This window comes from Chanodichthys erythropterus, chromosome 4 (genome assembly GCF_024489055.1).
Source record: "Chanodichthys erythropterus isolate Z2021 chromosome 4, ASM2448905v1, whole genome shotgun sequence".
Classification (NCBI taxonomy): Eukaryota; Metazoa; Chordata; class Actinopteri; order Cypriniformes; family Xenocyprididae; genus Chanodichthys; species Chanodichthys erythropterus.
In genome coordinates this window covers 28,579,358-28,606,157 of record NC_090224.1, presented here as the reverse complement: position 1 = coordinate 28,606,157, position 26,800 = coordinate 28,579,358, and the positions used below count along the sequence as shown (strand labels likewise).

Here is a 26,800-nt window from a genome sequence, read left to right as displayed (position 1 = left end):
GTTTATTTCCTTTAAAGCCCTTTAGCCCTTGTATTGCTAATGATTTAGTCTTACATTTAAATTACATTGAAAGATTATACATATGTTATCCATACACAAAACGTTTCAAAAATAAACAAAACATCAGTCATAAACAAAACATCATGGCCCCCAGCAACAACCTGTAGCCTATGCATAATTTTTAAATGAAAGAACAGAAAATCAATCAAGGTTTAAAAGCTGTGGTTGACTGACTGATGCAATCAGTGAGTTCCATCAGTTCTATTGCTGACGGGCAAGTCTCGGGTGGTGTTTATGAAACAGCCTTTGCCTTTGGCCTGCCACACTGGCTGTTGGAACTTTGGACCTGTTGCAACCCTTGATTAACAGTGGACTGAATAGATCAGAGTATAAAAGACGCATGCCAGAGGATCACCGTCAGTCTCCGTTTGGAGGAAGACTCGCTTTAGTTTCAGGACTTCTGAGCTTCTTCTGACCTAGAATGGGGAGTATGAACCTCTACCTATTGCTGCTGCTTGGCACCTATGCCATAGCCCGTGAGTATAAAGTTCCTTTGCATTCTGGTGTATTAATGCTGCAGTGTACATGCATTGAAATTCTTTTTTTTAAATTTTGCTTTATCCTATGTATTCTATATCCTGTTTTTAGCATTTTATATACTTTCAAGGCTATTAATTTTATTAATGATGTTTAAATGGGTAAATTAATCTTTTCTTTTTTCTTTTTTTTTAAATCTAAATACATTTTTTTTTTTAATGTTTAATGAAATTACATAATGACTTTCTCACCAGAGCAAGAAATTGAGTCCAATTCTCATCCAGGATGTCACTGTAAGTATTTTTCTTTCTTTATTTCTAATCCTTTGATAAAATTTTATTTGAATTTGTATTTGAGTTGTTTATGACTCACACGTGTTAATGTTCCCTATAATTTATCCAGACCTTGTACCTGTTGTTGTTACTTACTTTGAACCCTCAATAAATGAGATCACCATTGTAACCTGGCCTACCATGTACTCTTCATCAACAACAGACAATTCTTGAGTCAGGATGTCAGAGTCCATATGTCTTATTGCTCATCTTGATTAGATAAAACAATACAATGTATTGCAATATAATAAGTAATATTTTAAATAATGATCTGATAAACTGACCTCTAAGGAAAATAATGGGAAATTCTACCAGTGTTAAAAGACCAGTGCTAATATATATATATATATATATATATATATATATATATATATATATATATATATATATATATATATATATATATATGACAATATATGAATTAGTAAAGGTTGAAAATAACAGTAACTAAGCCTACAACATGCTGTAGAATTATTGTTCATTGTTAGTTCATGTTAACTAATGTAGTTAACTAATGTTTACAAAGGAAACCTTATTGTAAAATGTTACCAAAATATGATCGTTTATCAGTGTGTGATTATTGTTTCAAATATATAATTTTTTGAACTGTCCTTATATTTATTTTATTTACAGTATCTAAAAGATTTAAGATCTACAAAAAATATACATATCGGTATGAAGCAGAAATCCAAAACAGGGTGACTGGGACCTCTCCTCTCATGAATGGCCCCAAATTGTCCTGCAAGGTACATCGAAGTTTGAGAAATCATATCTAACTATACAGTTCCTCAGTATGTCTTTGTTTTTTTATTTTTTTTATTTCCTTAAAGTTATTAACACCCTTCCATCCATAGGTCGAAATTGATGTGCCTGTGGCATGCAGCTTTGAGCTCCAGACAAGTGAGTGCTCCCTAACTGAGGTGGTTGGAACAGATGCAAATGGGGCGCCCATCTATTCACCTGCTGCTGAAGCCCAAGCCTTCCAATCTGCCATGGAAAAGTATGTTTAAGAGAAACTGACTCAAATATTAAAGTTCAGAAATATTCAAAATAAGCACAGCCAGTATAGCTAAATTATACAAACAGCCTATGGAAAAAAAAAAATAAATCCTCCAAAACTATACACTGTAAGACTGGTTTAAACTGCCCAGACAAACAGTAACATTTTAAATATTTTAAAGTTGCCTTTGGACTAGTGGTGGGCCATTATTGGCGTTAACGTGCTGCGTTAACGTGAGACTCTTTATCATGCAATAAAAAAATATCGCATTCTCAAAGTTAATCTATTCTCAAAGTTGGGTTGGGAGCTGGGTCTATACTATGCAAGCTATGATGACTTTCACCTTGATATTTTAGAGCAGATGTATACCTAGCCGAATTTACCCTTCGCAAAGGCCCGCCCCCCTTTAGTTACTGTTGCTTTGTCCGACAAGCGGTGGCGCTGTCACACATTAATAAATGCATCACGGAGCAAAGAGGGCACTGACAACACGTCGACAGAAAAGACAGAGCAGGTTACTTATGATATTAAACAAAGTCCCACCTTTAAAACTGTGTAGTTTTTTTTTAAGAAATTCAAACAATAAAAAACGTTTTGTTGCTCTTTAATGTATCGTGACCATTGTCGTGACAGATTGCTGTAGCGCCTCAGCTCAAGAGGCTCGTAAACCGCTCATCTCTTACTACGAGTCCATTTATAGCATCAAATAAACATGAATGAACATGAGAATCAATGTTGTTTCAAACGCGGAAAGATGTCAAGATACACAATTTTTCAAGTTTAACTCCACCGAGGTTAATCTTCTAGCTCCTGACTGCTTTGTCGGACAAAATGGCGGATTCATTTTAGTTATTATTTGGGTAGCACACATATTCTGAATGTCTTCGTTGAGTCGTTTTAATCTAGATTAATCTAGATTAATTCCAAGATTACAGTGAGATTAATCTAGATTAAAAAAAATAATCTATGCCCATAACTACCTTGGACCCAACATCAATTGAAGTTTGTGTTTGTTGAGGCATTGTGAACTAGGCTTTGGTCTCCAGTTTATAATAAATTGATTTTAAAATTTACCAGAAACCCAACAAGTAATTCAACAACCATTAATTCTCTTTGAACAGGAATGTACTGAAGTTTGTAGTTGAGGGTGAAACTGGTGTGACACTCTATCCTGAGGGTGATGAAACCAACATTTTGAACTTCAAGAGGGGTATCATCTCTGCTCTGATTGTGCCTGTCATGGAGAAGGAGGAGAGCAAAGACATGGTACATAAACATGTTTACTTCTTCCTTAAGGTCCTTATCTGAAAAGGTATTAATTATTATATGTTGAACTTGTTAGATTAATTTAATTTAAGAAGTGTTGTTATGGACACCCACTTAACAGCTAAGCAGAGAAGCACTGAATTTCCTTATTTGGAATAATAAATTCCAATGAACAAAGTACTTGACCTAAGTACGTAGGTGCTAGGAGATAATTTTATCATATCCATTACATTATCTCTAACAGAAATCATCAATATCTTTATGACAGGTTTAAAACAATTATATAAGTAATCTCAGGAACTGGTGAAAAGTATTGAGGCTAGCTTTTGCATATTTACTTATTACAATTATTATTATAATTTTATATAAAACAAAGGCAGTAATTAAACAATATCCTTTCTCTAACAGAGCCCACAATCTCCACTACACCATTACTGTATTTAATCTTAGAGTAGTTTGACTTTACTTATTAGTAGTAATAAAATTAAATGAAAATTGTAATTAAAATATTAGTTTTACATAACTTTTGGCCATATGGCACAGTAAATTAATAAATCAAAATAATATGAGGAGGGAAATAATAATTACTCATAACAGTGGAATATCACTTGAGTACATTGTCTGTATTTATGTGAGTGAATCCTGTCATAACAAAATTGCAAACAGTGAATGTAGCTGGGATCTGTAAAAGTTTGTTGTAAGCTTGTGCACAAACATTTATTCGCACTGATTTAGATTTCCTTACTTCATCTAGGTTACTGTCCATGGGATCTGTGCCACTGATGTCAAGGTCAATACCAAGGAAGATATGAGCACTGATGTCACCATCACTAGGGACCTGTCAGGATGTGATACTTTCAAAACCCAAAGAAGCCACACCAGCCCTATTGCCATCATCACTGGTTTGGTGAGACAATCAGGTTTTTTTATAATGCCCTCTGCCTGGTTAAATCTTGCAATTATTGCCTCTTATTTTTTTTATTTTTAATTATAAATTAAATCAAATGCATTTGTTCCATTAACCACAATCCTCAGTGCAATTTACCAAGTACCAAATGTTTAAACAGGTAAAGATTAGGCAAATTACCTCTAACAAATATTGACAAAAGCATTATATCATACAGAGCCAACAACAGGTGAAAAATGGTTCTCATATTTTTCAAGAAAAAGATAATGTACTTAAATTTATATTTGTTTGTCAACAGCAATACCCTCTGTCCAAGCTGATTGGCAGTACCCAGACCTGCAACTATAAGTTTGACAACCAGATGAAGCACATGACCTCTGCCACGTGCACAGAGAAGCACATATTCCTTCCCTTCTCTTACCAGTGAGTGACACTGACATCATATCACTAGCTACATTTCCTAATGCAATGTGCATGCATAAGTGGAACATCATATTCTGATTCATTCCAATGTATTTCATTTCCTTTGCAGGAATAAGTATGGTATCTCTTCTCTTGTGAAACAAATCCTAACTCTTCAGGAAACCAGCAAGATCAATGACAGAGTTTTTGATTACCGTGAGTATTCCTAGTTTCACTGTATATCTGAAAATATATCTTGGATTCTGACTATGTAGCCTTTCACTCACGTATCATCCTGCTCTCTACAATACAGGATCTGCTTACCCCAAGGACTTGGCTCTAGAAGCAATAGAGGATAAAGCCCCAATCCAGACCTCTGAGGCTCTGCTCTTTATCTTCAGGGAGCTAAAATCCATGAATGAAAAACCAGATCGCCAGCTGAGGGCCAACAAGTTCCAGAGTTTGGTGTCTGAACTCCGTGGACTTGAGCATGAGGTTTTGCAGCAGACCATTACTCAGATGGTAGAGGAGGACAAACTCTTGACCTGGCAGGCTTTGACTCAGTGTGGCACCCCAGAGTGTGGTAATGCCATGTTCAGTATCCTGAAGACCTTTGACACTGATGCCATCGAAGTAGATGCTGCTGTCTATGCTCTAGGAATGATGCACAGCCCTACTGGCCTCTTGGTGAAAGACATATTGGAGATTGCCCACACCAAGCAGAGCAAGCCAATAATGTATGCTCTCAGCAATGCTGTAAGGCGGTAAGTAAACTCTTTTTCTTTTTCTAAACAATTTACTTTATTATCAAATCTTTCACTTCCCTGCTGAAAAGACCAGCACAGAACATGCATTTCCAGCATAAAGCAGGATTTTCCATGCTTGTCCAGGCTTGTTCATTCTAATTAAATGTTGCCAGCATCACCATGATGTCAGCTGCAAAACATAGTTGGTGAAAATTGTTAGCTGTATGGTCTTTCTAGTGAAGCAGTAGTGAAGTAGTCTAGTGAAGTAATCATGCACTATAAGCTACTTAACGAGTTCGTTTGCCCATACAATCTTTAGGGTATTAGGTTAGCTAATTTGGCTTGCTGTCCACTGAGGAGGGGCTCAATGAAGCATCTTCAACTCGAGCTCTGATACACCCCCCCAGTGAATAAATATAGGATGTGATTACATAGGGCAAGGTACCTGAAATGAAGGTGGAGTTTGGGGAGGTGGAGGGATGCTGAAACAGCTGAGACTGAAGAGAGGTAAGCAGCTGCTTATATACTCTGGCTGTTGATTGGAAGATTAGATGGGCTTGCTCCTCCCTAAATTACGTTTAGGAACTTTACTTAATAAAGCTGGATGGGGACATCTGTACACCAGAATCCAAAATACAACATATGCTGGTGACCAGCTACCTGCTTCTTTCAACAATCCACAATGTTTCTGTCAGGATATGTCCACTATAACTGACAATGTATAATATATCCCTTCAGGCACTTCCGAACTGAGGGCCAGCTCACCTCTGAGATTCTTGAGGTGTATAACTTCATTACCTCCATCCTTGGTGCTGACTGTGCTGGCGAGAAAGATCTGACCTACTTGACCTTAAGGGTGTGTGTTTGAACATCTATATTCCTGGACAGTTGCACTCTGGGAAAACAAATGATCTTATTTTATTATAACCTGCTCTCTTTAGGTGATTGGAAACATGGGTGAGGCTATGGAAGCAGCTGATCCCAACATGAAGACCACTCTGCTTAAGTGCATGAGACAGCCTGCCACCACCCTATCTGTCCAGATGTCTGCCATCCAGGCTTTTAGACGTATGTCTGTGACTCCTGAGGTAAGTATTGCTGGATTTGTTCAACTATTTATATTTCTTAAGAACCAATTGTGTGGAACTAACATACTAAGACTAACCAACTTCACAATTCAATCTTTTTCATGCTCAGGTCCGTTCCAACATTCAGAGAGTGGCCCTTTATGCCAAAGGTGCTGTTCAGAAGAGACTTGCTGCATATCTTCTCTTGATGAAAAAGCCAGAGTCAAGCGACCTGGAGGTTGTGAAGAAGATCCTTACCCAGGACCAGAATGTGCAAGTCAAGTCCTTTGTGGCTTCTCATGTCTACAACATTATTCATTCCAGGGATCCTGAAATTCAAGAGTATGTTACTCAGTTTGTTAGCTTTATTTAGACTGCATTCAAAACATATTATCTGCTGTCTACCATTTAAATTTGCCCTTTATCCTTTTCTTAACACAATCCTTTTTCCTTCCCAGGTTGGGCAAAAGGATAGTCGAGGTCATGCAGGATGATGAGGTGCTTACCCACTCAAACTACACTCTGCTTTCCCGTAACTATAAGATGGACATATTTATGCCAGGAAAGGATGTCATGGGCTCCAGCACGCAGGGAAGCATCATCTTTGATCCCAGCAGCCAGCTGCCCAGAGAGGTTATGCTTGAGACAACCCTAAAAGCCTTCAGTTACAACCTTGAATTTATGGAGGTAGGAATCTTCTTGCATATGTACTTGTAATTAGTTAATTGTGAAACTCTATTGTTATATGTTTTACTAATAAGTATTAGTAATTGTTTGTACCTATTTTTGATTTGTTGTTGTTTTTGTACTTGTTGCATATGGATGTAACTTTTAGAATTTAAAATTATTATTATTTTTTGGTCACCAAGTTTGGCATGGATGGCAAAGGATTTGAGCCAACTGTTGAGACTCTCTTTGGAAGCAATGGCTTCTTCCCTGATACAATTTCCAAGGCAATGTACTGGGTTGGGGACAAAATGCCAAATAAAATCAATGAGGTTCTGCAAGAATGGGTTGACCCTCTGAGAACAGAAAAAACTAAGAGACAGGTACTAATATCCATTGCTTATTCCAGTCCTAACAATGTGATTATTTACGTGATTGAGTTTTTGCTGCATGTGTCAAAGGCTAGATAATATCAGGACCTTCTCTTTGACAGGTTTCTGAGAACATTATAAGGGAGATGGTGCGCAATTTTAACAAGCTTGCAAAGGACCTGTACAACCAGGACTCCCCAGAGGCCATGGCTTACTTAAGGATCATGGGAAATGAATTGGGATACATCAAGAGTACCAATGAACTGTCAGCTATTGTTGATAGGATGGCCACATATATTCAGGCCCTCAAGTACTCACCTGCTTGGGTATGTATATACAATATGTTGCATTCTACATACATAGCATATGTCTGTATTAGTTCATATATTGGACAACATATTGTCTAGATTTGCTTTGTGAAACTTTAAGAATGGTTGCTTTTCAGGTGCTACAAATGCAACAAAAGGTGGTACAAAATCATACATATTCTTGTTTCAATAGATTACAAAGGTATTAATGTCTGGAGATCAAAGCATCTTTGCTCACTACATCTTTATGGATAATGAGTTCTTCCTTCCAACTGCCTCTGGATTCCCCCTGAAGTTTGCTCTGTCTGGGACTTTTGCACCTGGTGTTGAGGGTGGTCTGCACATGGAGCCTGGCAGGGTGATAAATATTACCCCTGATTACTATTTGTTCAATAGCTATATGGTTAATTAGGGGTGTGACGAGATCTCGTGTCATGAGATCTCGCGAGACTAAAATGTGACGAGATTTCTCGCTGAGGCAAAAAGTAGTCTCATGATGTTGCCTTGACAGAGTGGTTAGAATGATTAGGAAAGAATATACCACCGCTACATTTCATTACGCCTCCACTGTCGTTTTGCTTTGTATTTAAATAAAAAAACATTTAATTCAGTTGGATAACAGTCGCCAACGCTCCATATTTATAGAGTACGCTCGTTCGCGAAAGTGAAAGTATACGAGAGTGCACATTCAAACGTGATTTCAATACCCCGCATTTTGAAAGCGGCTCACTGATGCATGCAAATATCTCCCAATATAAAAGCTATTTTAGGCTTGGCAGTGTAGTTGTAACCATCATGATTAAACCCAACCACCATAATTAAAAATATATTATTAGTTAAATTATAATATTCGGCCATTATATTAATAATATTTTTGTGATAGAAATGCTATAGCCACTGTAATTTCTTCAACAAGAATATATGGTCATCAAACAAAACTTTCAGGTTTGTGAACATAGGCTAACCTACCTGAAAGAAATGCATGGGATGGATCCATCTGGGGCTTTTATCTTTTTCGCCTCTCATCGCCAGACAGCAGTTGTATTTTCCCGAGAATTGTTGTCACAAGTTTTCAGCCAGCAGCAAACAAGAGGTGGGGCGGGGGGCGCGCACATGCGGGAATTAATGGCGTGTCACGGAGGGAGGGCTGCCGAACTCGACAAAGCCGACCTGATATAGTATTTTTTTATTTGTTTTATTCAGTAAATATATTTGTTTGACAGGGAAGCTATGCGCAAACAGGTGCTCAAGCCCCTTTTTTGTCTATGTGTACACGTGCCTGTTGTAGAAGCTCATAAATCATGTACAGTAAGGCCTGAAGAGACTGAAATCATACAGAAGAGAAGCCAGTCAGTTGAGTTAGTGGCAAAACCTTTTACAGTATTTGAGTATTGTTGTCTTTTACTGAATATGATAATTCATACTCAGAAAGTAAAACTGAAATGACATTCATTACAAGATGATTAGTTAAAACATTTCAAATGCACCTGCAGAATATTATTTCTAGTCATGTATTTCGCCATTGAGGATTTCTTAAAAAATAGTGTGTAAAAATCTTGTCTCATCTTGTTCTCGTGAACTCAATCTCGAGTCTCGTCTGGTCTCGTGAGCTACCTGTCTCGTCACACCCCATGGTTAATGTATAAAAAATGCTACAAATTATGCTTCATCTTATTACTGTCTGTTTACTAGCATTACAAATGTTTCCCTTTTCTTTTCACAGCATGAACTGTCTTTTTCTCCTTCCATGGCAGTAGAATTTGTCACCCGTATGGGAGTCCATATCCCCAAGTTTGTTGTCTCTGCTGTGGAAATGCACACTAATATGTTCCATGAAAGCTCTTTTAATGCCAAAATCACTAAAGGCGATGGTCAAATAAAGCTGTCTATCCCGGCACCTAAGGGTACTACCGAAATCTTCAGAGTCAGGTAGCTTTTATAATGCTTTATTTTAAATATATACTCTTTATACAAATAAAGAAAATATACAGAAAAAAAATAGCATCAGCTTTCAACAAATCTGGTAGAGTCAGCTGTTTTACAAAGACATAATAGGAAACCTCTTGTAATTTTTTCACAAATAGCAACAAGCTGGTGATGGTGTCCAAAACCACGGTCACACTTGTTCCTGACACAGGCGACAGGACTGCCAGAGCGCACTGCAGTCCCCTTATCTCTGGGATCAATTACTGCACCACCATAGTTAACTCTAGAGCTGAAAGAAATTCTCCATACTTTCCTCTCAATGGAGAGTCCAAGTAAGAATCAAACTTTTCCCATGCAAATAACATACTTAATAATTCATCTACTTCCTTTTTCAACTCCCGTTATACTAAAATTATTACTTTCCTACAGTTTTGTTTTGGGTATCCAGCCCACCGGTGACATCACTGAGTACACTGCAACTATTGCCTACGAACTCTTGAATGAGGGCAAGGAAGGCCGCCAGAAAGTTGATTCTCTGAAAATGATTTTGAAAGCAGAAGGCATGTATACTTAACAACAGTGAATTTTAAATTTTAAATTCACTATATTAAATAAACCACATCTCTAAACTGTTCAAATGTGGAGATTTTTTATGGGTTTTAGGTTAATTAATTTTTCTTTTCTAATCATAAGGTGATAAGCACACAGAGGCATCTGCTACTATTAAGTACAACAGGAACAAGAATATTCTCACCACCAGCATTGCGATTCCAGACTATGATATTGAGGCTGGAATCAAAGTTGGTGTCACTGACAGCTTTGCAAAGGGAAAGAAGATCACCATTGATATCTCCAACAAAAATATTCACCAGTTTTCTCTCATTGGTCGTGCAAAGTAAGTAGAGATACAGATAACTTTTTGTCGATGGACAACCAAAATTCTCATTAAAGAAGATCCTTTATTATTCTTATTATCAAAATTCTTATTTATTTATGCTAATAACAGGCTTGAGACCATGAAAGATGGCTTGCTGGAAGCTCAGTTGATTGTGCCTTCACTTAACACTGAGGGCATTCTTACTGCCACTCTGAACTGTGTTGAAGATTTGACCTTGGAACTCAAGAGTAACATCAAGCTCCCAGAGACCAACTCTGTGCAGAGGATTACCTTCCAATATGGTATTGGATCCTTTTCTTATCACTGTTTTTGCAAAACCTTAATTATTCATTTAAAATCTTTATTGTATTAAATCAATCATCAATCAGTAAATATTTTTTCTTATGTCAAAAGTGAAAATTTGCTTTTATAACAGCTAAAGATGAGATGAAGATGGAGATAAAGTCTGACATAGAGTCTGAGATACAGAAGCTGATGCCTAATGCAACACCTCTTCAGAGACACCTGGATCAGGTCTTTGATGACATCATGGAACATAAAGTTGTCAAGACTGACATGAAGCTCCGCCACATTTATGCAAAACTCTGGGAGGTATGAGTGATATGAAATTTCAATTTGAAACAGTATTCAATACATACATAAAAAATGTTATGATTTTCATACCAGTGTGTTCATTAATTTTATAGGCTTACCACATTTGGATGGGTAAGATTGCTTCTGATGTGCCCTACCTTCAGACACTAAGAGAGAACATTCCTGAGTTGGTTATTCCATCTATGCCTGAGAGGGTGTTCATGAACACGTAAGATTAATGCTAGTTTTTTTTTTTTTTATCTTTTTTTCTAATCTAAACAATCCAACTACAAAGGTGCATATCCACTCACTTCCAAATAATTTTTATTCTCTTTACAGTGAGAGCATGTTCAAATACAAGTTCAACAAAGATCGTATCACTTTCACCATTCCTTTGCCTCTTGGTGGAAAGACATCTAAGGACCTGAAAATCCCTCCCACCATGGCCACCCCTGACCTAACTATGCCTCAAATTGGTCTAATGCTGCCCTCTAAACAGTTCAGTCTACCCACCTTCTCCATCCCCTCCAGCTATGATCTCTCAGTACCTCTTCTAGGAATGGTAGAGGTATCTGCAAAAGTGAGCACTAACTTTTATGATATAGAGGCAGATTTCTTTGGTGGCAACAACACTGTCAATGAGTCCAGCTACATTGCAGGCTACAAAGTTGTTGCTAACAGCCCTTTGGAACTTCTTGCCTTTACTGTGGAAGGTAAACACATGCATACATTCAGTATACATGATACATGATTTTAGTTTTAGTTTACATGATTTTTTAGATTTTATATTTTTTCTGTAATTTCTGTAATTTCCACATCTGTTACATACAGGAACTGCACAAACTGCTCGCATCTCAGAGGACACTGCGAAGTTCGACATAATTTCTTACCTGAAGCATAAGCTTTTAGATGCAAATTTCAGCCTAATGGAAACAGTCCAAATCACAGATGCAGTGAAAACAACAGGAAAGTACAAGATTGAAGCCTTCAGCCCTCTGGGTATGCAGATGTCCATGATGTACACAACCCAGGCTTTAGTCTCTTCTGAAATCACAGGTGATGGCAGTTTAGATGGATCACTAAAAGTAGGATCAATGTCAGCTAGCACCACTGCTGTCCAAACCTTTATACTTCAACCCAAAACCAAAGAGGCAAAAGCTGAATCCACTTTCAGGGTCAGATGTCCCATTCTCCAAATTGTAAACAAGATGAAAGCTGCAGCGACCAATGGCGAACTTTCATTTGAGTCAAACTCTGACATAGTGAATGACCCAGTCCATCACACCACCAAGTTCAACATTGAACTGAGAGAAGCTCAGTTAACCATTAAGTCTGATTCTGTCACCAAAGCTAATAAGCGAAAGCTTCAAAACCAGGTAGACTTCACTGCAACGATGAAGGAAGTCACTCTCAGGATTGAGTCTCAGGCTGATGAAGGCACAAACCGAGGTTTCTCCCAGCTTGCCGGATCGCTGAACACCCAGGGACTGGAGCTCAATACTGAGGCCACTATCAGCTTCGCTGCCAACCATGCCTCCAACAAGGGCACCCTGTCATTCACCAAAGATGGCCTGACCACTAGCTGTACCACCACTGCTCAAGCCAGCTCACTGACCTTTGAAAACATTTTCTTTGGTGGCATTACAACCACTGGTGCTACAATGTCTGTCTCTACCAAGGGAACAGTTCACGAGAACAGTGCTGAACTCAACGTTGAGGGAAGACTTGCAAGCTCAGAGGTATACCTAAAAAGTATGTATGAGGGTGACATTTTCAATGTCAACACTAGAAACAGGATAAATTTCAAATTGAATGAAGATGGCCTGAACCTCTCTAACAACTTGATTGCATCACATCAGGAGATGAAAATAGAAAACACAGACTCTCTGATACTTAACCTCAAATCTCTGGTCATCAGCTCTAAGTCTGACAACTTTCTGAATGAGAACAACTTTTACAAGCACAACATTGCAGTGGACATACATGATTTTATAGCGTCTTTAAATGTCAAAAATGAACTTAAAGTCATTGGTGTCAATTTCAACTGTGATGCACAGATGATGGCAGAGCCCTACAAAATGGAAGTTACTGGAAATCTGAAAGGGGCATTTGGTGAAGAGGAACTGAGACATACATATGAGATTACCTATGTTGACCAGACAGCCACTGCAAAGTGCAGCACCAATGGAAAACTCTTGGGCACTCAAATGACTCAGAACTCTGCGTTTGAGATTGTTGGATTTTCCACAAAGTTCAACAATGAGGTGCGCTTCATCTCTCCCTCTCTCCGACTAGAGAGCAACATCCTCACTAAAGCAGAACCTTTTAGTATGAATGTTGTGAGCTCCTTCAACTCTGATGGAGTGCTCAACCTGTATGGGAAACACAGTGGCCAGGTGAAAAGCATGCTGCTCATTCAAGCTGAATCTAAGTCTTACTCACACAAGCATGAATGCAAGGCCTCAACCTCTCACCAGTTGAACAATGGAAACTCGATTGAAACTAACTTCGAGCATAAAATAACCAGCGCTATAACCCCTCAGCAGCAAAATTTTAACATGAATATGAAGTCTACGCTGAATGACCATGCCTTTGACCACTCCCTGGAAATCTTCAACACTCCAAAGAACATAGGTATTGCACTGAAAGACACCTTGTCCACCAACCTCTTGAACAAAGTAAATGATAATCAGGAATTTGCCATCACAAGTGCTCTGCAATATGAGAAGAACAGTGATTTTATTTACCTGCCTTTTATTGAGAAGCTGCCTGTTCTTATAAGGGAGGTTAAAAGTTCAATGCTCACTATGAAAGATCGTAGCATTGAACTGCTTCATGGCATTGATGATAAATATGATATTACAGCCACTCTTAACACCAAAGGAACTGAACTTTCACAGGTAATTGAAAATTTTGATGTAGATATGTTCTTGGATGATGTGAGACTTTTCGCCTCCTACATGACAGCTGTAGTAACGGAAATGGGCAAAAATCTACATTCTGTAAGCAACTTGATCGACAGTTTGGATCAAAGAACTGGCATTATCACCAAGATAAATGAAATCTTCAGCAAAATTGACAAGTTTTTGGCAGAATATGAGATTGAGGCAATGGTTGAGAAAATCATTGATGATGCTGTGGATTTAATGAAACAATATGAGCTAAGGGAAACAATGCAATCAGCTGCAAATTACCTAAACTCTCTTGACATAAAACCAGTATTTGAAAGAATCTTCAGACACATTAATGATCTGAAAAAACAACTAAATACCAAAGTAAATACCAAAATCAATGAAATGATTGCTTATGATTTTCACACTTTGGCTGCTGAAGTAAAGCAGATAGCCACTGACCTAATTAGAGTCCCCTGCTTTGGAATGCTGCATGGTGAGATTGAGATAAAATCCTCCGAGCACACTCTGAAGACCAATGCTGAACTCAAGAACTCCACAGACAAGATCACTGCTAACCTGAATTCTCAGTTCCAGACTCCTATTGATCTCCTGGCCTATACTTTTGATGCCACTGCTCACCTTAACATCCCTAAAATGAAAGAGCTGTCCCTGACTGAGACAGTGAAAGCCAATCACATGGCTTTCTCTCTTGATCACCATGGAATAATGTCCATCAATGGTGTTTTTGCCCAGGTATCTTCCAAGACCACAGCTAAGGCAACCACAGAACCATACACTGCTGACTTAGTGAACAATGCATTTCTGAGCACAGAGAATGGCTTCTCATGTACTTTGGAGACCTCTTACAACCACGGTGTAAACATGCCAGTGGCCAACATCTTCAGTGAAGCTACATTGACCCAAAAAGCTGCTGCTCAGCTGGAATCTGGCATATTCACTCTCACCCTTGGAAATGATGGCAAAGGAAAATACACTATCCTTGATTATTCTGATGAAGGAACTCATAAGAGTAACTTGGAGATTGTGATGAATGTGGAGTCCATAAAACTCATCTTTGATGGTTATACTGAGAGTAGTCTTCTCAAGATGAAGCAGAAAGTGGATGCGGAGTCCAGTGGTTTGACTCAGATTAAGTTTAATGTGCATGCAGAGACAGAAACTCCCTTCTTCAAGAGAAGCATTGCAGCAGTGAAAGGGCAGATTTGTTTGAAGCAACTAATTTTTGAGCTGAGTGGGTCTCATGATGCTGAACTGATTGGCAAGGTTGAAGGCACCATTACCAACTCAATTAACTTCAAGGCTGTGCCTTTTGAAATTATCTTTGACACCAAGAACAAGAAAAACACAAAGCTGATGCTTCCCTTTAAGTTGTCCAGTAAAGTTGATTTGCAAAACGATATGACTTTAATTATGAGTCCCTCCGCGCAACAGGCAAGCTGGACCGTTCTTGCTAGGTTCAATCAATATAAGTACTCTCATTATATGAGTATGGCTAATGGCGAGAAGGAAATTCAGATCTCTGCATCAGTCAATGGTGAGGCTGACTTTAATGTGCTGACCTTGCCAATTAACATTCCTAAATTGGCTATCCCATTCATCAACAAGGAAACACTGTATGTAGAGAAATTTTCTTTATGGGAGGACACAGGCCTTAAAACAATCTTGATCACACCTCAGCAGACTTTTGATATGGATGCAAAGCTTAAGTATGTGAAGAACAATGAGATGTTCAACATTCAGCCAGTCCTCAATTCTGTTATTGGGAAAATTAAAATACCCATTTTTGCAACTGCCAAAATCTCATCTGATATATATGAATGTCCTTATTTGGCCAAGATCCCTCTTCCCAGTATAAATAAATCAATTATGATCCCTGTCATGGGAGACCTGACCTATGACTTTTCTGTGAAAACTGCTATGATCACCATGAATACCAAGGCTAAGATCCTTAATCAGGATGAACTTGCTGCCCAGTTTGAAACTCAGGCTACGTCTGAGTTTGGTGTTTTTAATGGCAAAACCAGTGGCTCTGCCACCTTTAACATGAAGTCAGGGATGAAATTGTTTACCAATCTGATTGTGGAGCATACATATTTTGAGAACAACTATAATGGACTTCTTGAAGCCAATACAGAAGTCTCAAAGGCTGTTATTTCAAATACTGCCAAAGTAAATCTGCCAGATGTGAAATTTATGCTTTACCATGAATTCACTGGAAATTCAGAAGAAGGTCTTACTGTCTCTGTATCTTCCCCATCTGCTGGACTCCTTGGTCTTCAGCTACAGAGCAAGAACTTATTCCACCATACAGGAAGACTTTTTGGTGCAAACCCAGTAAGAATTTGTTTATCATTTTAGAATATTACAATTACATACATTACAAAATATATTTAGTGTATCTTATGTATCAATCAATTGTTGATACCTTAATAATACTTTGTAACGTTCTATTACAAGTTGATATGATTATAATATTTTCTGTTTCTTTATTACAGTCTGAGGATAATGTGGACATTCTGAAGGTTGACTTTGTGATAAAGAACTCTAACAAACTGAGCTTCCAGACACAGTGGAACCAGGAGCTCCCTAGTCAGATTCTTTTGTGGCTGAAGGAGAAAGTTGCTTCATTAAAAGATTTGAAAGACACAATAACATATTACATTACTGCATTTTACAATGGCATCAGCAAGAAGTATGAGAAGCTAGAGAGTACCATTGATCACATCAAGGATCAAGGTAAAGTCATGTACAAGAGAGCAGCTGAAAAGATTGCTGCTGCTGACCTCGCAGGAATCAGCAGTAAGATTTCAGACAACATTGTAATGATCCTAAGAGCATACCAGAAGAATATTCAAGCCCTGCTGGAAGCAGCCATTTCATTTATGAGGGACACCCAGTTCCAGCTTCCTGGACACTTTGAGAAACTCTCTGGACTTGAGGTCTACAATAAAATCAGTGTCTTCATTTTTGATGTCATTGAGGAGGCCATCACAAGGGTGCCAGAGATTTTTACCTCATATACTAAAGCTGTCATTGAACATATTAGAGAAGTAGAAGTCACAATTCCTGGGTCTACCCATATTATCACTGGAAGAGATATGTTGGATGAATTCCATGTTGCATTTCAGAAGATCCAAAGCCAAATAATCACCATTGTGAAGGGTCTAAGAGATGTTAGCTTTGAGACCATTTTGCAGAAGCTGTCTGAAATCCTGAAATTAAGTGTGGGGAAAGCAGAGGAGCTCCTTAACACGATCAAATTTCAAGACCTCGACAAGCTTTCATCCTGGATCTCTAAAGTCTTTTCTGATGCTGTCAATTCCAGTATCCTTAATGAAATAACTGAGCAGGCTGAGAAGTCCAGGACAATTATTGAAGACTACTATAAAACTTTCAAAGCCATGGCCCAGGACATTTTTGCTGAGATGACCATTGAGCAACTGACTGAAGACATCCAGGCTTGGGTTGAATCTATAATAAACCGGCTGGAAGTTCTCATGAACCAAATTACTGAGACCCTCAAAGATGCCATCAAGAACATCCAGTTTTATGTCAGAGTAAGTGACACAGAGATGGACGTTGACATTCCTCTTCCATTCATATGGGATTTCTTCAGTAGAATGATTTCTTATCCTTGTATCAAGACACTAATTAGCTAAACTGTTAAACAAGAGAAATGATCAAGATTGCCTCATTAAAGTGTTTTGCCCTCAAAATATTTACCCTATGTTGCTTTGGTTCTCACTTTTTGTTTTGTAAATGACTAATTTAGAATAGTGTTCTTTAAAGTAAATAGCGGAATGTTATAATCTGTCTTATTTTATTTAATAAGCAATGATGGTAAAGTATCAATAAAAAACATTTGTACTGCATAAGGTGTTCTGTGTTGTATATAATCAACTATTGATGTCCACTTATACTTTAACACACTTGCATTGCATTCCTTACATATAGTTATTGTTTTCTTTATTCATTCTTTTGTACTATGTACATCTTCATTTTCTGTATTTCATAGGTTGACCATAAACTCACCACTGTGTGTCACTAAATACAGCAGGGTAAAACACAGATAAGATTTAAGATACACTTCATTTAAATGTAGGAGACAGGGTAACACTGATCAGAAATTCCTCAGATTCTAGTCTGATAGTAAACTGATAAACTGAATAATAATAAAGAAAGAAATATTAGAAATATTAAAAATCAAAATTTAAGAAAATGTCTCAGGTTACGCATGTAACCATGGTTCCCTGAGAACAGGGAACGAGACTCTGCGTTCAATCGCACTGGGGAACCGTCACTCGTGACAGGTGTTCGAAATGCATTCCAATCCTATTGGCCGGCGACAGCCTATGACGTCATACAGCGTGAACTGTGACGTATAAAGGGAGCGCCTGAGGAAGCAGTCAACACCTTCTCGTCTTTGAGGGACTGTTCAGTAGGCATCCCGAAGCGTCTCGTTCCCTGTTCTCAGGGAACCATGGTTACATGCATAACCTGAGACGTTCCCTTTCAAAAGGAAACTTCAACTCTGTGTCCAATCGCATTGGGGAACGATATACCCATGGCGCCATGCTAGAGGAGAGTACATGTCTGGACATACGTCCAGCAGTTCCAGGGAAAAAAACGGGAGCAACTCTCCAAGGCTGTCAGTGACAGCATTCCCTATGGCCAACAGCCCAAGCTGAGCCTAAAAGTGGCCTTCTGTGAAAGGCCAGCCAAGGCTGCTCAAGGCATCTGGGACCAACAACCCATGGAAAGTGGTCCCTTAATGGGAAAGTGGCCAGGAGACCAAAAGGAATCCGGGCCAGTCACTAGAGGGGATAAAATCACCCCCAACGCCACCAAGGAGGCTGTACTAATCTAGCGAAAGCCAAACATAGTCTGGGCCAAACCTGTCTGACATACAGAATCTCCAAGGCGCAAACTCCAAAAGAGGAGAGCAGATAAGAGCGACTGCGAAAAGGCAGTAAACAACTCAAACCCACGCGCAGAGATGGGCATCCTGGAGAGCAGAACTCAGCTGAGTGCTATAAACCCTCGTATTGTGGGGAGTATAAACCACTCGTCATAGGATCAGCTTCTAATTAAAGCACTGAGGAGTGCTGAGGAGGCTGTGCGCTATAAAAACCCTGGTACAGGGGAGCACAAACCAGCCTGGGACTAGTCTGAACGGGAGACTTCATAGAAGTCTACAACCAATGACCAGCTTAGGGAGCTAAGTACAATTACGCAGTCAACCCGAAGGGAAGTACAAAGCTCAATCTAACAGACAGACCATACCGTAGGCACGAAGTCATGGAGGCCGACCAGAAGGGGTCTACAACATAACTAAAGTTCTTATAAATGAACTAATATCACAACAAGAACCCAATCCATATGGTGGTATTCAGGATGGCCCAAAAGGCCATTTGACTGAAAACATAGCATGCTGAGCACATGACCAACCAAGTAATTAGGTAGCTGTGAGTGCCCGCGAAACAGCCAATCCAACGAGCAGTGTACTCTGTAAAAGCACCTTTCTACTCTTTAAGCAAGAGGAGTACAGCGTACGCCATCACGTGCTAAAGGCGGCCCTATGGGCCTATAACCTCAGCAGACATGTGGCTTCAGCTCGTGGAAGTGTTATCAAGGTTCAGGCTAAACAGACAGACTACAAAGGAGGTCATCAGTCAGCCCGAGCCCTGGCCAGCCAGCGACACAAATCCCTTTACTGTTTCAGTAAAATAGTCAGAGAGAAAAACCTTGAGAAAGGTAAATGCCAGCATGCTCCCAAAGGAGGCCCTTAAGGCCTACCCATCGCATGCGGCGTCAGCTAGTGGCCACTAAAGTTCTAGGAGCAAAACAGAACCGAGTAACAAACAAGGTAGCTACTTAGCTCAACTAGACCTAAAGGAAAACAAGCTCAAGGAAGAAAATGATTCAGATTCAGATATCTTTATTAGTCCCCAAGGGGGCAATTCAGTTCTACAGCCAACCCATCCAATAAGGGTTAAATTAGAATTATTAGTACACAAGAAATATAAAAATTATAAAGTTAAAAAATGTATACAAACGATCACACCCTGACACACACATACAGCACAACACACACATTCACCTGCCAGTGACAGAACAAAGCAGTGGAATACAAGAGCCATTTATGTAGTTATGAGTTCTCATTCAAGAATCTTATAGCAGAGGGAAGGAATGAGTTTGCATAACGATTCGTTTTCCGTATTGGCACATAATACCACCGACCTGACTGCATGAGAACAAATCCATGACTGAGCACATGATCTGGTTGGCACAGTATTCTATCTGCTTTTTGGACCACTCTTTTTTTCCAGAGAGAACAGAGATCATTTAATTGGGTACCAGTAATTTTTGAGCATACTTTAACAATGTCGCTCAAACTCTTTTTGTCTTTCACAGATAAACCATTAAACCAACCCAAGAAAGAAAAGGTTAATAGACTCTCAATGAATGCCTGATAGAATGTACATAATTCTTTTACAAACCCCAAAGGAGTTCAGCTTCCTCAGTAGGTATATTCTTTGGTTTGCTCGCTTAATAATGCTATCAGTGTTCTCTCTGAAATTCAATTGTGAATCAAATACTGTGCCCAAATACTTGTATGTTTGAACCACTTGAACACCTTCATTGTGTATTACACTCAGTTTTGGTTCATCACTAACCTTCCTAAAATCTATTATTAATTCTTTGGACTTTGACACATTTAAGTCAAGGAGACGGTCGTCGCACCATCTAGCAAACTCCTCAAGGGCACTGCTATGATCAGGTTGGTTGCCCTGTAAAAGGGACAACAGAGCTGTGTCATCTGAAAACTTCACTAAATAGCCGTTCTCCCAAGATGACCTGCAGTTGTCAGTGTATAATATGAAAAGAAGGGGGGAGAGCACACAGCCCTGAGGAGAGCCTGTGTTTGATACGATAACAGATGACATATTTCCATTTATATAGACCTGCTGCCTTCTATTTGTTAAAAAGTTTAAGATAAGTAATAAGATCTGCTCAGGTAACTTAAAATATGAAACTAATTGTTCAATTAGAATGTGAGGCTGCATTTTATTAAAAGCTGAACTAAAGTCAGCAAATAAAATTCTTACATGTGATGCAGGTTTCTCAAGAGGTTTATACACCTTGTGAAGAATAAAAAGTTTTGCATCCTCTACACGCAGGCAGGTGACACTCTGGGTAATCAAGACTTCGCGGTGAGGTGGTGTGTGTGTGAGTCCTTTATAGTCCAGGTAATGCGTATCAGCTGGGTGTGGTGATAGTGTGGAGTGTGCATGACTGTATGTGGCAACAGGTGATTGGTGGAGTGAGTGCATGTGATTGACAGGGAGGATTATGGGAAATGGAGTCCGGAGTGAAAAGGAACAGACTGTGATCGTGACAAGAGGATCTAATTTGTCTACAGCTAGAGGGATGATTGTGTCCTTCAAGATCTTTTCAAAACATTTCATGACCAGGGAAGTTAATGCAATTGGTCTAAATTCATTGAGGTCTTTAGGAAATTTTGTTTTTGGGATGGGTATTACTGTTGATGTTTTCCATAAATCAGGTATATCCCCACTATCAGCACATTTTTGAAAGATAACTGTAAAAGCCTCACTAAGCTGCTCGGCACAATAATGGAGTGTACGCCCACAGATTGTGTCAGGACTGGGAGTGGGAGCCTTACCTATTTTTATACTTTTAAATAGTGTTGTGACTTTTTCCTGTTGTATTTTTATCCCTCTCTGAGGCTTCCACGTCTCTCTCAATGTGACTAGGCTATCTGAGAAGGACCTTTCGAACCTGCAGAAAAATTTATTAAAAATATCAGGCAAATCGCCGTCATCTATACCACTCAATTTTATTGGTTGCCCTGTTCTAGACACAGGCTGATTAATGGCTGCCATGGTTTTAATGCCTTGCCAGGCTGCCTTTAAATCCCCACTATTATACTGATTTTCAATTTTATTCCTGTATTGGCTTTTTGCTTTCCTTATTTCATTTTTGACTTCTCTTGAGACAGCTTTTTTCTCTACCAGGTCCCCTAAATAGAATGTCTTTTCAATTCCTTCGTCACCCAAGGCTTGTTATTAGGATAAATTACCACTTTTTTAGATGGAATAATCATATCAACACAATATTTGACATAGGCAGACATTGTTTCCGTAAGTTCATTAATATCATTACAAGTGTCATAAAAACAAGTCCAATCAGTACATTCCAGACACCCCTGTAGAGAGGAAATGCTGTCTTCTGTCCAAAGTTTTATGTTTTTTTCCTCACGCTCAAGACGTCTGAACGCGGGCTTATACACAGGCATCAAATAAATACTGTTGTGGTAGGAGGCACCAAGTGGCGGCATAGCCATAGATCTATAGGCTCCATTTACTGAACCATAACAAAGATCTAAAGTGGTGTTCCTCTGCATTGTAGAACAAGTTATATACTGTTCATATGATCAGTATGAGCTCTTGTCTAAAGTACAGTGGTTAAAATCTCCTATAAAAAACTTGGGAGCCTCTGGGCAAATAGAGTCCAGTCTGTGAGTGACATCAGCGATCACTTGCGCTGCAATTGAAGCATTGGCTCGCGGATGAATATACACAAGCGTATAAAACAGTTGTTGGAACTCTCGAGGTAGATAGAACGGCCGGAGAGACACTGTCAACAATTCAATATCCGAAGTGCATATTCTTTCTCTCACTACCACAGTGTTACAGTACCTTTTATTTACGTAGAGGCACACTCCTCCTCCCCGACTTTTCCCAGTTGTCATCGGGTCTCGGTCCAAGCAAATTGGGCTACCAAACCCACTCATAATCAGGTCCTCATCCCGGTCTAACTCCCTTAGCCATGTTTCCGAGAAGGCGAGAAGACAAGTGTCTCTTATACCGGGTTTGCACTTGATCCAAGCTTCCAGCTCGTCTGTCTTGTGTCTTAGTGACTGCACGTTTGACAACAGGATTGTGGGAAGTGGGGGTAGCTTTTTAAGACTCCGATGCAGGCCTCCTCTTCTCCCTCTTTTCCGATGTTTGCTCCGTGCATGCAATCTGAACAACTCCACCGGAATATCTGGTATAATACTGGCAGACGCTGTTCGTAGGGAGATCAGAAACTCCCGACTGTAGATAATTTCCCCCAATACTCCATACTCCGAACCGTAACAGGTGGAGAGTTCCAGCAGTAGCGTTATCAAAATAGATATTGCGAACAGTTGATCAAAAGTCTTTAGAAGCCACATCTCTGGATCACTGACACTTCCATTCACGCATAAACATTAACATCCACAATAAACACTCAATAAAACGAGTAAAACAATAAAAATGAATAAAATGAATAAAACCAGATAAACAGTTAGTTTTAATACAGGAGCTCACCTCGAGAGGCAAGCCACTCAGAGAGTAAAAGGTGCTTTTACTGAGTATATTTCTAAGCGAGAGGAGTACAAAGCCAAACTCCAACGTGATACCTAGGAGGCCTGCAAAAGCCTACAACTTGTAAAACACGCTGCGTCAGCTAGTGGCAATCACGACTCATCCATGGTGATGAGTCACATAGAAACCCACACAAAGCTGTGCCAACATGCAGACTGAAAGGCGGCCCTGATGGGGGCCTACAACCTCCATGAACACATGGCATCAACCAGTGGTAGCTTCATGACTAAGGCCAGCCAGCAGGCCAAGTACTCGAGAAACCCTTAGGTAGAAGAAGTACACACTACGCCACAGAACTCAACGAGAGGCCTGACCTAGGGCCTATTCATAAGGAGGTGGCCGTGGCCGATGGTGGCGTGAGTCATAAGACACGACTCAACCATGGAATGAGTCTAGATATAACCAACCCAGCTGGGCCAACACAGAGGCTACAAAGGAGGCCTGGCAAGGCCTACTACTTTTAGCACCATTTGGCGCCAGCCCGTGGTCATAACAGGGCCAAGCTCAAAGGGGACCAGCTCTAGACCCTACATGATAACTGTGGGGAACTAGCAACACAACCTGAGCTTAAGCCTACACATTCCAACAGGCAATGTGCCCAGTGCACATAAATATGCTATCACGGTCTAAAGAAGGCCTACAAGGCCTACCACCTCAAACAACGTGAGCATAAGCCTGAAGCAGTGCTAAAATACGTGAGCAAACTCGTGATCATAAACCAACAGCGCCCAAAAAACAAGCTGCATTAAGACAGAGGCTGCAATAAAGAGCCAGCAATGTAACAGCAAATGCAAAACAGTTGCTGTGGTCAGGATAGACTGGGAGCTAACAGAGATCATACTATTCTAACCAGAATAAGACTCTCTACACTCAACCTGAGTGTGCAATCCAACAGGTGATGCACTCAGTGAAACACAAACCCTAACCGGGGAGTACAACAAAACACCACGTTCATAGATAGAGGCTAATCACAGACTGCTATCATATTGTATAGACATGTAAATTGTTTTATTTACTATGGTCTAATAAATTTAACCTCAATAAAGGTTAGCCTGGGATGAACGCAAATTCCCATGATAAACCTCTGGGATTTTGGAGCACCAAATTGTAACAGTAGTTCAACATAACTATTGCATTCTTTAATTGATTCCCTGTCTTATTCTGCCCTCTAGTGTGTAATATCGAACATGCTGCTAACCCTGCCCAATAAATACGTTTAATGTTATTAAACACTCGTTAGGCAGGTTATTTGCACTTTTATAACATTGTTTTAATTTCTATTGAAAATAAATGCCTTTTTTGATATGTGATGTGAAACTAGAGAAGAACGAACTCGGCAAAAGGCGGATTCGAAACCGCGGCGATCGCAGTAAAAGCTAGACTGGCGGTCCAATACTTTAGCATTGCGCCACTGGGGACGTTAATAAGTACACCTCCTGTATCATACTTGATAGATAATGGAGAGTTATTATGTTGAAATAACGACTTATTATGTTGAAATAACGAGATATTATGTCGTTATAACGACTTATTATGATGAAATAACGAGATAATATGTTGTTATAATGACTTAATATCTTGAAATAACGAGATATTATGTAGTTATAACGACTTAATATCTTGAAATAACGAGATATGTCGTTATAACGACTTATTATGTTGAAATAACGAGATATTATGTCGTTTTAACGACTTAATATCTTGAAATAACGAGATTGTCGTTATAACGACTTAATATCTTGAAATAACGAGATATGTCGTTATAACGACTTATTATGTTGAAATAACGAGATATGTTGTTTTAACGACTTAATATCTTAAAATCACGAGATATTATGTCGTTATAACGACTTATTATGTTGAAATAACGAGATAACATTTCAATTTTTTTTTTTCTCCCTACCAAGTTTTTTTTTTTTTTTTTCACCATGCGGTTCAGGGCTTCCGTACTGGACAAACGAACAGTTTCTCTAAATAATTATGAAACCAGAACTAATCATATATGTAATTGATTATAATTCGTTGTAATTGATTCACAATATATGTTTAATTCCCCGTTGGGTCGATATATGAATCATAATTTATTCATAATCTTATGAATTATTATATTCATATTTCATCCATAAATTGGTTAATAACCGCTACATTTCGTTACACATTGTATCACTTGCCAAAAACCCCCATTACTATAATGGGCTTTTAGATGGTAATGTTAGCATCTGCTATTAATTTGAATAACAATTCAACTGCTTGAATTGACTGGTGTGAATGACTTAGCTCATGTAAACCTTACTATTCTTGAACTGAATGTGACGCTAATAATTTTAGCCAGTTACTAAATATTTTTAACAAGGATTTACTAATGTAATAGTAAATGTATCAGATTAAATTCCTAAGCAAGTAAAAGTATAAAGTATCCGTAGCCGTAAAATGTGCGTTATAAGTCAAAAGGAAAAGTATTTATTGAAGAGTTTAATGTACAGGATTTTTTTAATCCTTTGACTCAAACCAGGTCTAACCACTAACTGAGGTCTAAACCAGGACTATACGGTTATCACAGAATACTGTTCAAAAAGTCCTAATGTCAAAAAAGATAAATTACTGACATTTACAATGCACATTATCCTTTATTTTTAAAAGTATGCGGTCCGATTTTTCCCATTGCGTCTGTCATTGCTATGCAACCATGCAGCTTTACAGGGGGTATGGCTTATCTAAATGAGATGTAAATGAGCCCTTTTGTCACTCCCAGCAGGTGAGAATAGGCGAGAACTGCAAAATTAGAGGTTATTTTCTGCCCTTTGAGCTTTTTTGAGTGCCTACCTTCAAATGGCCACAACTTATCCAAATATTATCAGATTTCCATGTGTTACACATCGTTGGAAAGCTTGGAGACTACACTTTCAGAATCTGTGAATAACTCAAAATGCCCCAGAACCGACTTGTGTCCCTACTTTCCGTGACTGATCACATATGTTTATGAACAACTGAAAAAAGCACAAATGTCAGGGCATGTCAAAACTTATCCAGGCCCCAAATCAGCCTCAGACTCCAGAGGGTTAACATGGTCCAAAAAGAGCTGAAACAGTCCTACCAACTGCAAATGGACCCCACAAGAAAAGAGCTTCCTGCTGAACTTCACATCAGCAGCTCAAATTCCCCCAACCCTGCACACAGACACAAAGGGGGGAGAAGCCAAAGCCCTCTGCTAAACACTTCACCAGCCTGTTTCCTGAGAGCCTCTGCAGCCACAGGAGAAGGATTAATTCAGACAGACCCTGAAATTGTGAAGTGACATTCAAAGACCTCCAAAGAATGGCCAGGCACATCCCTGCATTCACACCAGAGCTTGCAGGAGACCACGACGTCCATGCCTATCTACGACACACTGACTTTCACCTGCAGTCTTTGACAAGTGTGACCCACCAAGATAGACTATCTTCTCTGGATGT

At 39.2% G+C, this 26,800-nt stretch overlaps 1 protein-coding gene across 1 annotated transcript; it reads left to right on the top strand.

Moving 5' to 3' along the window:
* The first annotated feature begins 404 nt into the window (after positions 1-404).
* On the top strand, positions 405-17,780 carry LOC137019326 (apolipoprotein B-100-like). The gene is made up of 26 exons (XM_067384661.1): positions 405-536; positions 792-830; positions 1,503-1,615; positions 1,724-1,869; positions 2,991-3,135; positions 3,890-4,042; positions 4,341-4,465; positions 4,575-4,660; positions 4,758-5,208; positions 5,929-6,046; positions 6,132-6,278; positions 6,388-6,599; positions 6,716-6,944; positions 7,127-7,306; positions 7,417-7,620; positions 7,796-7,960; positions 9,326-9,531; positions 9,687-9,860; positions 9,958-10,088; positions 10,222-10,423; positions 10,535-10,707; positions 10,842-11,017; positions 11,113-11,228; positions 11,339-11,712; positions 11,831-16,248; positions 16,410-17,780. The coding sequence occupies exons 1-26, from the start codon at positions 482-484 to the stop codon at positions 17,571-17,573; spliced, it is 9,702 nt and encodes a 3,233-aa protein (XP_067240762.1). The 5' UTR covers positions 405-481; the 3' UTR covers positions 17,574-17,780.
* Positions 17,781-26,800: the final 9,020 nt, after the last annotated feature.

Excerpts from the sequence above, each read along its gene's own strand:
- LOC137019326 (XM_067384661.1), top strand. The coding sequence starts at position 482 with ATGGGGAGTATGAACCTCTACCTATTGCTGCTGCTTGGCACCTATGCC. Across the intron at positions 537-791 it reads TGGCACCTATGCCATAGCCC|AGCAAGAAATTGAGTCCAAT; the intron begins GTGAGTATAAAG and ends CTTTCTCACCAG. Across the intron at positions 1,870-2,990 it reads TTCCAATCTGCCATGGAAAA|GAATGTACTGAAGTTTGTAG; the intron begins GTATGTTTAAGA and ends CTCTTTGAACAG.